At 39.7% G+C, this 15,570-nt stretch overlaps 1 protein-coding gene across 2 annotated transcripts in view; it reads right to left on the bottom strand.

Moving 5' to 3' along the window:
* The window catches only part of atrnl1b (attractin-like 1b), a 157,187-nt gene that overhangs the window by 121,288 nt on the left and 20,329 nt on the right, over nucleotides 1-15,570 (bottom strand). For both annotated transcript variants that reach the window (XM_034194607.1, XM_034194608.1), the window contains exons 3-8: nucleotides 14,390-14,503; nucleotides 13,888-14,016; nucleotides 7,641-7,849; nucleotides 5,228-5,402; nucleotides 2,923-3,010; nucleotides 2,282-2,543 (exon numbers count right to left, since the gene is read on the bottom strand). In XM_034194607.1, coding sequence (XP_034050498.1) covers nucleotides 2,282-2,543; nucleotides 2,923-3,010; nucleotides 5,228-5,402; nucleotides 7,641-7,849; nucleotides 13,888-14,016; nucleotides 14,390-14,503 — 977 coding nt within the window. The remainder of the gene's footprint in view (nucleotides 1-2,281; nucleotides 2,544-2,922; nucleotides 3,011-5,227; nucleotides 5,403-7,640; nucleotides 7,850-13,887; nucleotides 14,017-14,389; nucleotides 14,504-15,570) is intronic.

The raw sequence follows: 15,570 nt of genomic DNA, 5'->3' as shown, positions 1-15,570 counted from the left end.
TAAAAAAGCAGAAATGTAGAGCCTTTAATATATAATAAAAATTACTCCAAGAAACAAGCGTCCACATAAATTCAACATCATCTTTTCAACAGTAGGCCAATTTGCTACTCGCATTAGGCAATCTGTCCCGTACCCGAGCACATGACCCCTAAAGTCCGGTTCATTAAACTAGAGCAAATGCCTGGTGATATACTTAACCATGTCTGGCTGGACTTGCAAAGGTGGTCTCGGGCATGGTACACACTGCAATCGCTAACAGTGCCAGAGCATGGCTCTCGAACAACACATCACTAACGCAAATGTTTAATTTTAACAACTACAGCTAATAATATTACTACTTCTTGGATAATACATTCTTCAATTCAATCAAGAGGATTTGTTACCTCTGCCAATGAAGGTGGAGGTTATGTTTTCACCTCTGTTTGTGAACAGCCTGGAGCCCACAGTTTTTCATATATCTTTATGACATTTTTGCTCAAGATCCCGATAGGCAAGAACTGATTCAATTTTCAAGGTCATAGGTCAAAGAAAAAAAAAAAATCTTGGAAAATTGGAAAAATACTTGTCTTTAACATTAAACAAATTTTCAAAAATTCATCACTCTGCCAAATAAGATCAAATTTCTTTCATATTTGAGAGCGTTACGTAGGATGGTATCATTTATTGACTGACAAAGTGATCCGGTTCTGATCCAGATTACAAATTTTGTAGCCATTTAAATTTAACGTTTAAAACTTTATTTCATGTATATTTTTCATTATATCTTAATCAAACGTGTCCCAATCACTCTCATATTTGAAAGTGAGGTGCAGACTGGCACTCACTATGGCCTGACAAAGTTGGATCAGGATCTCATCCAGATTATGGATTTTGTGGACATTTGAATTTAACATTGAAAAGCCCATTTGGTGTATATTTTGCATTATACCTCAATCAAAAGTGCCTCAATCACTCATTTTTCTGTTATGGATTTACCTACAAATTGAATGGAGGTTCCAATTTTATGCCTGTTTGTCTATCTTCCAATTATCAGTCGGAAATCAAGTGCCAAAAAGCAATGACAAATTGTGCATAGCAGAGATAACCAAATGTTCTGTGAAAATTACCTGAAAGGAATTCAGAAACTGAAAAATTTGGGGGGAAAAAACATAACACCACCAAAAACTTCAAATCAAGTGCATGAACTAAATGCATACTCTTGACTTTGATCACATCTAATTTAGCTTCTGAAAAGCCACTTCTAACAGGACTTTGACCTTAAAAACTTTTTCCAAAGTAAAAATTTGTGGAATTGGAAATTAGTGTTGGCAGAGGCTTGCACTCTAAGAACGCAGTGCTCTTAGAGTGCAATCTAGTATAAAAATAGGACTGGATTGGAAGAGTGGGGATAGGAGATAATTGTGCCTGGGTACAGTACAAGGCAACCGGTGCTAATGTGAGTATTCCCTTAGAATCTTCTGTCCACATTATCTACTGGAAATTTGACTGTTTCAGGGGGGTGTCTCTGCTGCACCAGTGTTCTATAATGTGTCCAGGATGAAACTTTGACATACATAGATCAAAGTTATGAAAGACTGTTTTTAAATCAAAAAACAGTTTTGGTGTTATACTAAACAGTACCACCAGTTTTGGAGTGGTTACCATATGACTGCCAATATCCATGACAAATCCAATATACAATAAGTAATATTGAATATTTCCCACTTGAAGTCTTCAGGATCCTGTTACTTCCAGTCTTACTGTATGATTGTGAGATTTGGACTAACCAGTGACTTAAGGCATTGACTGGATATCTTTGATACTAGGTCTCTCTAAAGAATCATTGGGCCGCTTGGAATGACTGTGTCAAGTGAGCAGTTGCAGAGGCAGACTTATGAGCCATAGGGCTCGCACTGTGAGGGAACATCAGCTACGACACTATGGCCATGTGGTGCTTCCTTGATCATGATCCAGAAGGCAGATTCCTCAATTAGGAGAACCCCAGCAACTGGAAAAGGCCAAGGGGATGCCCACGTATCTAGCTGCAGCAAACAGACTACTATTTTAGGGTGATGGGGATGAAATGGTTATCTGGTTGGCTGGTTCCCCAGTGAAGTGGATTTTGCAATGTGCACTGAATGCTCGTAGACCTGACCTGAATTTTTATGTACTAATGCTAAAAACTAACAAGCAGCACATAGGGCCAATGAAGTTTCCCACAATGAAACAAATGTCAAGAGGTGAGAGAGGCGAGAAACACAAACTCATTAAAACGTGAAATGTCAAGGCTCTTGTGACTTACTTAAGTTGTATTCCTGAACATTGCTGATGTAGCTGTAGATGGGAGAGTAGCCAAAAATCACCAGCATAATGGCCTCGCCACTGTGTAGCAGAACACAATGGGCTGAGTGGCCTTCCACAGCATAAATTTGAGCCTGGGCAGGTGGGCCAATTACGGGACTTTTCCGCTGCCATGTCCGACCAGGTACATTGAACACCCACAGCTCATCTGTCACATTACCCAAGCCGGCCTCCAGTTTCCCACCAAACATATAGAGATCATCCTGAGTAGAAGAGCGGAGATTTACCTCAGCAGGTTTCACAATGTAGCCATGTCACAGCAGCATGAAGAAAAGCTGATTGAAATGGTCATTAAAAAATAAAAGGCTTACACTATGTCAAATCATAATGATATGCAGCTTTCAAACAAGGCTGAATTTAATTTAAATCTCACTACTGATTAATTGTTTATACAACTACAAGCCTGTAAGCTTCCATATCTTAAAAGGCAAACACTGCGGACTTCCAAAAAGTATGATGTGGTTAAAAGAATCCATTACATTGGCTTTACTTCCTTCACAAAATGCCATGCCTTACTGCTATAAATTAGCAGCGCTTTCCAAAATCCCTTCTTTACTCAGACCCATCTGTGTGTCTATTTACCTGGTACGCAGCAACCGAGTGACCGTATCTTGGCACAGGGCCACTATTGATGGGAACTGTGTTCCAGATGCCACTCTCCATGTTGTAGCTATTGAGTAAAGAAACAAGAGTTTAAGTGAGCCCACACAAGCACCCAAAACCGCCTACTTGCACACATTCTGATCACTTTTTAATGCAGTCAGCCACCACCACGCCCCCCGCATCTTTACTGAAATCTTTAAACAATTACCCATAATTAGAATCCATAATATGTAGCAACTTCCTCCATTTGTAACTTCTTACTGTACGTTGTTAATCTTTCAATGACAAATGATGGTTTTGCTGAGGAAGAGGATTTGATTTTCCGACTTTAGCAAACAAAACAAAAAACATAAAAGCTGTTCTTAATTGAAACACGTATTTCAGTATAATTTCAAATGGTCAACCAATCTGTTCAACCCCATAATCACTAGGGATGTCACAATACCAAAAATGTACTAGTACTAAATGTACTACCAATACAAGTGAAATTACACAATTCTCGATACCACTGTAAAAAAAAAAAAATGAAGTTTAATAAAAATAGAGGTCAAAAAGAGGTGTTGTTTAGAACAAATCAATTATTTTAAACTTTATTTAAACAATTATTTTTTTTTAACTATTTTAACAAATAGTATTTACTAAATACATACATAAAATTGTATGATCCAGACATACAATAGATAAAGAAAAATCAACAGAAGGTAATTAAAACTGTTAGCAGGTGTAGATTTCTTCTATATATGTAGTCAATAATGACTATATTACTTGCTGGAAAAGCCTAAAGAAAAAAAATGTTAATATTGATGTACTGTGGTACAAATGGTTTAACCAGTAGAAGTCAGGATGAAAACATCAATGATGCTACCGAAGCAGAAGAAAAACTAATATCCTCACGTTTTCAGAATTTCTGTAGTGACTTGGTACCAAAATATTGGTTCTCATAACATCCCTACAAATTTTGAAACTAAAAATGTTGGTTTTGTTGTAATTTGTTTTTATGCAATATTAATTTTATATATATTAATTTGACTTTCTGACTATATCAGTTAAATTAAAACATTATTTTCTCATTTAATAAAACATGAAAGAGCACCTTGTGGCTGGAAGATACAGCAGATGGAGAGAGCTTGTCTGACAAATAAAGAAGAGAACTGTCATTTAACGCTGTGCCAGGACATGAGTCAGCAGAGGAGCTGCTTCAACATTTCATCTGCTGAATGATCCAAGTGCACAGAGTGAAAAAAAAATAATAATTAAATTATGAATTTCACTTACTGAGTTGCACAACCTAAGCATTTGCACTTCTGCCACTTTTGACAGATTGCAATATCTATGTCACCAGCTCTGTGTTGACTTGTCCTTCTTCAGGGCTGAAATTAGTCTGAGAGACCACTTACTTTTCTGCACTTCTGCATTCATCATCACCGTTTACATATGTAAAAATTCAAAGTAAAAAAAAAAAAAATGGCAAGAGTTAATTAGGCAACAAAGCCTAGGGCGTGACAAAGAGAACCTCATGTCTACGTGCAGTATAATGAAATGGTACACAAAGAATGAATGTTTATGAGTTCAATGGTACGAATATTTCATGAGGTGAAAGCTGGAACATACCATCCAACGAGGCGTGTGGGTGCACGTACATGCGCGTGCACGAACACGTGTGCGCGCATGCGTATGTGTGCGCAGAGTGCAATGGAACCAAATTTGCACTCTAAATGGAACCAAGCCACACTCTAAATGCAATGCAACACAAATGGGATCAATTAATCCATGTCATGTGACATACAAAGCACCAATCAAATGACAAGGATCCACTCAACCGTTATTTAATAATATACAGTAGATGGTACATTTGATTCAAGGCATGTATTCAGCTCTTTATTTCTTCATTATGTTATTCTTCATTATTGATCTGATCTGCATTGTACTGTGGGTTCAACGAGCAACTAAAAAGACTCCAGAGATTTTATGGGCTCTGTCCAGCATCTCTGCAACATCATTATGAAAATTCAGTAAGGTATATCTTATATATTATATTCCAATTCTAAGGTGGAACTATGCTAGTATATAAATGTATATCTAAATATCTAAAAAGGAAGAGTAAAATAGGAGAGTAGAAAAGAGTAGAGTAGAGCCACTTAGGTGCCTGGTCTTGAGAACCAGGGATGGTAGACTGTACAGTACATTTTGCTTTGTAAGACCAACCAATCAGTAATAACAGCAAGATGCACACGGGGAAGGTTGGGGGTGGGGTTCAGGACCTTCGAGACATGTTATGTCTTACTTGAGAATCATCTGGAAGGAGCTGTAGTTGAACGTGTACCCTCCAACCACCCACATGACCTTTTCTTGCACCACAGCCTTATGGGAAGCTCGGGCGAGTGATGTGCCAAAGGGCTTTACACTGGGTAAGACCCAGAAGGACTCGGTTGAAGGAACAGTCAGAGAGCAGTCAGGGCCTACAGAAACATAAAGGAGGCACAGAGAAGAAAATGTTACATCAATTAAGGTTAAAACAAGGAACGTTGTTACCTCAAGGGCTTCGCTCAGGACTTCCAAAGTGAAGATGATGACATTTGCTCCTCACTATTTTTATTTTAGATACTCGTCCTTGGTGTTTTTTTTGTTTGGTTGTTTTTTTTTTTTTTTTGCACAAAACACTATTTTCGTGTTCTACCTTCTCATTCAAACTTTAAAAACACGCCGTTCACAAATGGAAACAAATGCGGAACAACTCCTTAAACGAACATGACAGTCTGGAAGGCATGAATATGTTAAACTAGGAGAACGAATGCTGCGCTGGATGAGACCATGCCTGCATTAATGATGCTGTCAAGTTCCATCATGCTAAAGTATTCGCTTCCCTCCAGCTGGAGGCGCGCAGTAATAATACACTGACATGGGGCTTGCTGACTTGTTACCAATCAGCATTATGACACAACACAACGCAGCTGTTCACACTTGTCTGCTACACATCCTTTATCATATCTTGCACCTCAATCAACAGGAGCACCGGGGAAATATTTTTCACTTTGAAACATCGGTCCAGAAAGACTGCAATACGCGTACATTCTTGTCATTAGGACTACCAATGCTGGAACTTCACTTAAAAATAAATAACAGGAACAGACACACAGAAGGCACACATAAAACAAAATATAGAAACTTCATGTTCTTCTTCTTTTAGTCTGGTAACCAGTTACTACAAACATTCCTCACTCAGTGGCCAAGGTGGAAGAAAACATGCTGCTAGCTGATAAAGCCTGGTTCACACGGCAAGATAATTAGGCCGATACCGGACCCGATCTTCCCCTTCCGACAATCTTAAGGACGTCCTGACAATCGTGATGATGCTAAAGATAATCTTATCAGATATTCCTGCCGTGTGTGGTGTGTTAAGAGCGTTCTGATCTGCTCGGAAGGACGTCTAGGTTTTTTTCCCCCTGTTTTAAATAGTCCACTAACTATCTCCGTCGGTTTACTCTGAAGTCACGTTTATTCTCGAGAGATTTTGCAAGATTTCCTGCCTAACCTGGGAATGTTCGTGTGTGAAATCTGTTCATGTGTGCTATGTTGTCCTTACCGTGTTGCTGCACACCACACACACTGTACGACAAACACCGTTAGATCTATGATTTTTTTATTTCCACGTGTGTGGTCTCTCAGGATTTGGAAACCTACAGATAATTTTAAAATCCTGCTGTGTGAACCAGGCTTAAGGTGGAGACATTAGTTTGAAACCTCCATTTAAAACAACATATAGGATATACAAGCCAAAACAGTGGCGTACATAATTATCAATACCTTTACATATAAACAAACTACGTCATCACTGTTACAGCCAGTTTTCTTTATTTCAGTCAGGGGACAGATACATAAACATTTCCAAGTCACTACATATGTCTTGGACTTCATTTGCATCAATCATTAAGAAATAGAAAATGTATGGTATTATATTGGAAATCTGCGTGGAGGAGGCAGTTCTAAAAAAAAATTGAATGACTATGCAGGGAGACGAGTGAGGAAAGCCACCAAGACACCCATGACAACTCTGAAGGACTTATCGATTTCTGTGATTGGAGAAACTGTGTGTTGTGCAATTCTTGTCTGTTGCATCACCACTCGCAGCTTAACAATACAGTGGAACACAGAGAGGCTCGAACCGAGATGTGATGTGTTTTCTTGGATGAAAAGTCTTCTATATCAATTGTAAATCCACACTTTCCAAACCAGCAAACTGTCATTTGTGCACTTAAATCCTGATACCAGCCACTGAACAAGATATTGTTATTGTAGATCATTGTATTTGGTGAACATTGGTATAACAAGAGCAATCAGAGATTTCTGACGTCTGCCAATCCGGATCACCTCCAAAATGTATCTGTGTTGAAAATTTCATCAAAATCGGTGCAGTAGTTTTAACATAATCCTGCTAACAGTAATCCTTCAAAACCTATATAAAGTGAAACTTAACACAGAATCCAGATCACCTCCAAAATTTAATGGTTTCTTCCATGGCCTAATATGTATCTGTGGTGAAAATTTCTTCAAAATCCGTGCAGTAGTTTTGATGTAATCCTGCTGACAGACAGACAAATAACTAAATAAACAACAATGATTTTATTATGACCATGGTGGACGTAATTAGGCCATTACTATGTTTTTAAACACCTGACTTGGAAGTAACGTACTCCTACCTTGCCAACTGTCATTACAGACACACAACTTTTCCCCGGTGAGGTCACAGTAGCCGTGGTCAGGGCTGCCGCAGTTGTTCCTGCAGTAGGGGATGTTGCAGGCCTCGCCTTTCCAGTACTTGTCGCATTCACAGTACACTCTGCTGGCGATGGAGTTCCCGGTGGTGCACTTCCCATGTCCAGAGCAGTTGTTAGGACACGAGTTGATCCTGGAAACAAAGACCTTTCATTTAACCAGCTTTCCTCTGCACTTGCACTACTCAAGCAACAGAGAGTGCTTGTTGGAAAAAAATAATCAATTGTCAAATATGAAAATGAACTGGGGTCACTGTAGCAGTGATTATGACTGTAGGCCTCAGGTCAACTCAACTTTATTTATAAAGCACTTTAAAATCAGCTGCAGCTGAAACAAAGTGCTGTACACGAAGAGACATATAAAAGGTAACAAACCACAAAGAACAAAAACAAAAAACAAATAAAAACAGTTAAAACAGCCAAAACAGATAGAGAATCTCATTCTGGGATAAAAGCCAGTACATAAAAGTGGGTTTTAAGATTGGTTTTAAAAACAGAAAGTTTTTAAACAGAAAAGCCCTTCAGTAACAACACAGCCTGCATTAGGAGTGATTTGATTACAGCAAAGGCACATGATAATAACAATAACTTTAAAAAAGAAAGACAACAGAGCGGTGAAGCAAACACTATGTGTACACAGTAGTCGACTGCATTATTGACACAGATGAGACATAGCTTAAACCAGCCCCACTGGTTGATGACACAGAGGAAATGTTTTTCTAACTATTGCGCTGTGATTTCATAATACTTTAGCAATGTCATTATGATGCTATTTACACCATGAAATGACAAATAATTACATGATCTACGGTCAGTGCATCCAGAAAGTATTTATAGCACTGTACTTTTTTCACATTTTTTATGTTACAGCCTTATTACAAAAAAAAAAAAATCCTCAAATTTCCTCAATACCCCATAAAGACAATGTGAAAAAATTTTATAAGATTTCTGCAAATACATAAGTATTCACAGCCTTTTCCATGAAGCTCAAAGCTGAGCTCAGGTCCATACGTTTTCCACTTATCTTTGAGATGTTTCTACAGCTCATCTGGAGTCCATCTGGGCTAAATTTTGTTGATTGGACATGATTTGGAAAGGAACACACCTGTCTACATATAAGGGCCCACAGTCGACAGTGCATGTCAGAGCACAAACCAAGCATGAAGTCAAAGGAATTGTCTGAAGACCTCTGAGACAGGACTGTCTAAGGGACAAATCTGGGGAAGGGTACACAAAACATTTCTGTTGCTTTGAAGGTCCCAATGAGCACAGTGGCCTCCATCGTCCGTAAATAAAAGAAGTTTGGATCTACCAGGCCACTGCTTAGAGTTGGCCACCTGTGTAAACTGAGCGATTGTGGGAGAAGGGCCTTAGTCAGGGAGGTGACCGAGAACCCGGCAGTCACACTGTCAGAGCTCCAGCATTCCTCTGTAGAGAGAGGAGAACCTTCCAGAAGGACAACCATCTCCACAGCAATCCAATAATCAAGTCTGTATGGTAGAGTGGCCAGACAGACGCCACTCCTTAGAAAAAAGCACATGGCAGCCCGTCTGGAGTTTGCCAAAAGGCACCTGAAGGACTCTCAGACCATGAGAAACAAAATTCTCTGGTCTGATGAGACAAAGATTGAACTCTTTGGTGTGAATGCCAGGCACTGTGTTTGGAGGAAACCAAGCATAAAGCATGGTGGTGGCAGCATCATGCAGTGGGGATGTTTTTCAGCAGCTGGAACTGGGAGACTAGCCAGGATTGAGGGATAGATGAATGCAGCAATGTACAGAGACATCCTGGATGAAAAGCTGCTCCAGTGCGCCCCTTGACCTCAGACTGGGGTGACGGTTCATCTTTCAACAGGACAATGACCCTAAGCACACAGCCAAGATATCAAAAGAGTGGCTTCAGGACAACATTCACAACTGTGAATGTCCTTGAGTGGCCCAGCCAGAGGCCAGACCTGAATCTGATTGAACATCTCTGGAGAGATCTGAAAATGGCTGTGCACCAACGCTCCCCATCCAACCTGATGGAGGTTGAGAGGTGCTGCAAAGAGGAATGAACAAAACTGGCCAAAGATAGGTGCACCAAGCTTGTGGCATCATATTCAAGAGGCCTTGAGGCTGTGATTGCTGCTAAAGGTGCATCAACAAAGTATTATGCAAAGGATGCGATTACTTATGTACATGTGATTTGTTAAGGTTTTTTTTATTTTTAATGTATTTGCAAAAATAAAAATTAAAAAACAAGCTTTTTTCATGTTGTCATTGTGGGATGGAGTGAGTAGAATTTTGAGGGAAAAAATATGTTTACTCCATTTTGGAATGAGGCCGTAACATAAAATGTGGAAAAAGTGAAGGGCTGTCAATATTTTCTTGATGCACTGTATATAAGCTTTCGATCACCTCTCTAGCCCTCATGGCTGTGGAGACACACTGCAAAATATGTTTTTCTGAAAATTATGATGTCATTTCATGACATCTCTGTGATGTCATCACAAAGTCACACATATCATTTGATTACAAAATGATGTAGTGATTGATATTAAAGGCTTATTAACTTGAGCGAGGTTAATGATTTGTTTATTATATGGCTATCGTATATATATATATATATATATATATATATATATATATATATATATATATATACACACTCAACAAAAATATAAATGCAACACTTTTGCTTTTGCTCCCATTTTGTATGAGATGAACTCAAAAATCTAAAACTTTTTCCACATACACAATATCACCATTTCCCTCAAATATTGTTCACAAACCAGTCGAAATCTGTGATAGTGAGCACTTCTCCTTTGCTGAGATAATCCATCCCACCTCACAGGTGTGCCATACCAAGATGCTGATTAGACACCATGATTAGTGCACAGGTGTGCCTTAGACTGCCCACAATAAAAGGCCACTCTGAAAGGTGCAGTTTTGTTTTATTGGGGGGGGGGGGGGGGGGGGGTACCAGTCAGTATCTGGTGTGACCACCATTTGCCTCATGCAGTGCAACACATCTCCTTCGCATCATCCGTGAAGAGAACACCTCTCCAACATGCGAAACGCCAGCGAATGTGAGCATTTGCCCACTCAAGTCGGTTACGATGACAAACTGGAGTCAGGTCGAGACCCCGATGAGGACGACGAGCATGCAGATGAGCTTCCCTGAAACGGTTTCTGACAGTTTGTGCAGAAATTCTTTGGTTATGCAAACCGACTGTTTCAGCAGCTGTCCGAGTGGCTGGTCTCAGACTATCTTGGAGGTGAACATGCTGGATGTGGAGGTCCTGGGCTGGTGTGGTTACACGTGGTCTGCGGTTGTGAGGCTGGTTGGATGTACTGCCAAATTCTCTGAAACGCCTTTGGAGACGGCTTATGGTAGAGAAATGAACTTTCAATACACGAGCAACAGCTCTGGTTGACATTCCTGCTGTCAGCATGCTAATTGCACGCTCCCTCAAATCTTGCGACATCTGTGGCATTGTGCTGTGATAAAACTGCACCTTTCAGAGTGGCCTTTTATTGTGGGCAGTCTAAGGCACACCTGTGCACTAATCATGGTGTCTAATCAGCATCTTGGTATGGCACACCTGTGAGGTGGAATGGATTATCTCAGCAAAGGAGAAGGATGCAAAAAAATGACAGAAAAAAGGTACCACCAGGCCATGAGAAACTGTTTAGAGTCAGGCCTCTTTATGATGAGACCTTCAGTGCCTGCCAGGCTTATTACTACTCAAGGAGGGAGCTAGCAGTGGATTAAAGAATGGTGTCGACAAAGGCAAAAACTGGAATGACACAGTACATGAAAGACAGGCCAACAAAATGGGGGATGAAGCTTTTTGTGCTGGCTGAATCAAGCAGTAGCTACACAATCAGGTTTTCCATCTACACTGGCCAGACTGTGACCACAAGTGAGCATGGGCTGTCTTATGATGTGGTCATGAAACTGATTCAGCCATCCTCTCTTGGTACTGGGTACCACATTTACATGGACAATTTTTATATGAGTCCCAAACTGTTCATGGACCTGACCAACATTAAGTTTGGAGCATGTGGCACATATAGGGACAATAGGAAAGGATGCCCCAGAGGGATGGCACATGCTCTCAAAAAATGTGTAAGAAGATCTGTGAGATGGAGCCTCTAGTGTTTCTAAAGTGGATGGACACATGGGAGGTGTGTGCGTGCTTGACCATCCATCCTGCATTTTCAGGTGAGATGGTGCAGAGAAAAGTGAAGGATAGAAAGGATGGATGCTGGATGGTGAAAGACATTCCGTGTCCTACCCCAGTCATGGCCTACAATAAAAACATGGGTAGAGTCGACCTGTCAGACCAGCTCATCCAGTAATACTTCACCCATCGAAAAACTGCTTGCTGGTACAGGAGTGCGTTGCTGCATGTCCTTGACATTGCGACCACAAATGCATTCATCCTGCACCATGAGATAAGCAGTGTTAAGCAAATGCAGCCCATGACACACAAGGACTTTATGGTGGAGCTGGTGTGTCAACTTTGGGGTACGGACAAGACAGGTGTCCCCCAGAACAAGACCCAGAATCATGTTCCAATGCCCACTACGACAGGCACAGATGATGGCTAAAAAGCCATCAGAGGCAGACTGAGGTGCCAACGTTGATTCCAGGCGGATAACAAGAGGAGTGACACACCCTGCAAGTGTCAGCCCTACGATGTGCCCCCCTGTGTTGTGTTGGATAGGAATTGTTTTTTTAGTGGCACAAATAAGCTGTGTTGCATCTTATTTTTACATCTCAATTGTTTTGTAAATAACTTAGCATTAGCATTTCGTGCACTACATTTGTACAGGTTTTTGAATTTTACAATTTATATGTTCATTCTAAATCTTACTGTGACATCTGTTTTGTAAATAGCTGTACAAAAAATGCCTGAAGCATTTCCTACATTTATGTAAACAGTTGTACATAACTTTGTTTTTAGCCACATTTGAAGTTATAAAAATGGTTCGTTAAACATGTTTGTGGTTTTCACAGTCCAAAAAACTTTTTCTACTTGGATTTTATGTTTTTGTGTGAATTTAGGTGCACTGTGTTAATACAGTACAGGGGTGGCCAAGTTCAGTCCTCGAGAGCCACCTTCCTGACACTGTCTCCCTGCTCCAACACACCTGAATCCAATGAAGGACTCGTTAGCAGACTTTTAATGAGCATTTCATTGGATTCAGGTGTGTTGGAGCAGGGAGACAACTAAGAGTGTCAGGAAGGTGGCTCTTGAGGACCGAACTTGGCCACCCCTGATACAGTATATCAGAATGAAAGAAAAACTGTAAACAGGTGAGATTGTGCTGAAACAAACGACACCAAACAAACAAAGTAAACAGTTTTGGTTTTTTTTAAGGTAAATTAGGAAGGTAAAACCAGAAGTAGTTAAAAACACCCAATTATACTCTAGACTCCAGAAGGTTAACAGATGGTCACGGCCGTTAGCTGGTAAGCTTTCAATTTGTGCATTTTTTCCCTATGCTGTTTAGATATTTATGGAGTACGTTCATGTCCGACTTAGTTTTTCTCATCGTGTTTTTAGCTTTCTGGTTTGTAACGAAGTTTTCAATCTGTTCTTGTTTTCATCTTTTTGGAATTCATTTAGCACATCCACTTTGAGCTTGTTTGCTGTTATTTCCTCTATTTTCTTTGTTCAGTTTTTGTCTTGTTTTATTTCACACCGTGAAAATTGTAAACAAAGTTGCAAATCTGATACGTGATCTGGACCAACTGTCATGTAACGGTCTGATATGAGAAAATATCAGACCGGAAATCAGCTAATCAGAGTGCGCGTACCGTCGTAGCCATATAATAAAAGCATCATATCATCCCTGTAGCCCAGAGATCTCAGATTAACTGATTCCATCTGCTCAAAGTGATGTTAATCACTGAAATCACCTGATGGAGTGGGTAGTTGCAACGAAAACCTGCACCCTCTTGGCTGTCTCTGGAATCAGTTTGACACCTCTGCTCTAGTGTTGTCACCCAAGGAATATGCCCATCAATTTTGTTCTAAAACTGCGCGCCTGTTGCACAATTATTTTTGGCAAGTACACATACTAGTGATTACAATACCCTCCTACATCACCAGAGAGCACGATTTAAAAAGTCTTCCTATATTGTATGTTGCATTTTGCTTTTGAGCCTGGGTACTTACGAGTAAAATATTTCAAATCCTGTCAGGTTATAGGCAGCATCACTGAAAAAGTGTAGCAGTGCGTAGCCTGAAGTTGTCTCAACCTCAGGAACGGTTTCATTTCCTCTGACCTCTGGCACAATGAGACCGCTATAAAGAGAACACCAATTACAAAGCGTCACTGGACATTTTTATAACTTGCAACTTGTACCAAAATATGAAGAAAGAAAAATCTTGTGACTTTTCACCACATCAGGCACCATAAACATAATATTTGCAGGCAAAAATTAAAGCAACAGTATGTTTGATTTTTGTAAATGAACACAAAGCCCATATTTAGAAGTGGAGGCGGGAGACAGAATTCAGTTCAGAAACATTGATAAAATCATAACTCTTCTGTTTATTATCACTGCACAATGGAATCCCTGAAACATCAGTTTCTCACCTCAAATAAAGAAATACAAAAAAAAATTCTGTCCATTGAGATTAGCAATTTAATCTGCTTGTTTTTTGAGTTCCTCACCTGAAAACAGCAACCAGGGGAGCATATACTGAATCACCATCATAGACGTACATATGATCCCAACCACATTCTGTGGCAAAGTGGTTAAATCTTAACCGAAGAACTGCATTTGAACTGTAGAAGAAAGAAATAATGAAAGCATGGTTCAGGATTCACATGTGAATTTAAACACATTTGTATAGGATTGTAAAAGGTAGTTCATATTTTTAAAAGTGTACGGCCTTTGGGTTTTTAAGATTTAAGTCAACAAAAGAATTTTCTTTGGCACAACTATAATTTTACGTATTAGCCTTTAAATAGGGGATTCATAATATGATAGTGCCAATATGATCAAAATTTGCATTTTCAGAAAAAAATTATTTAGTCTCCTGAAGGGAAAAAACTCAAAAGAACAGACGGCTTTGAACTATGTTTGCTAGCGACCCAAACAGTCTATGATAGAGACCATAGCAACGTCACAGATCATGTGGGGGCTTCCCCTGACTTGTGAGGGATGCTGGGAAGCACTTGGCAACAGCCAATCAGAGTAGAGAGGCACAGTGACATCAGCTGGCTGCTCCCTCAAACAAAATAAAGCAAGATGGCAGAAAATGCTACAAAACAGCTTTTTTCTACATTAATCTGATATGTTTCTCATATTTTGTAAAAGTTACCAAGACATAAACACTTCTAAATCTAAAAATGTTGTTTTTGAAACCAGTTAACACCTCTGAAGTGATTTACAAGACATCCTCTAGATGTCTGCGTGTACACCCCGTGTATGCGCATCACGCAAGTTCAAAGGTAGCTTCCGGTAGTTTCAAAACCTCATGCATGCGCACACGTGCTTTGTCCTAAAAAGAAAATAAAATATTCGTTATGAAATTCCCCCGCAGGTAAATATGTTCTCTTCATTAAAATGAGCTGTAATTTTGCAACACGCTCCAAAAACTGACATTATAATGTCTGGATTTGAGTAGAAACTAAACTTTTTCAGTTTTGAAAGGCTGTACAGCTTTAATGGCTTGCTTCATAGATGGACCAATCTTACTGATCTCTCTACAATTTGACTGATTAAATCTACGAGTTCACAGCATCAGAAGCAGCTTTGCAGTAGACTGTTTAAGCCAGCAAAGAATTTTATAAATCCTTCAACAGACATGTTCATCAGCTTGATTTAATTACATTTATATACTACACAA

Source organism: Thalassophryne amazonica, chromosome 18 (genome assembly GCF_902500255.1).
Source record: "Thalassophryne amazonica chromosome 18, fThaAma1.1, whole genome shotgun sequence".
NCBI lineage: Eukaryota > Metazoa > Chordata > Actinopteri > Batrachoidiformes > Batrachoididae > Thalassophryne > Thalassophryne amazonica.
Note: the sequence above shows the minus strand (reverse complement) of the source record. Positions and strands in the feature narration are given on the sequence as shown.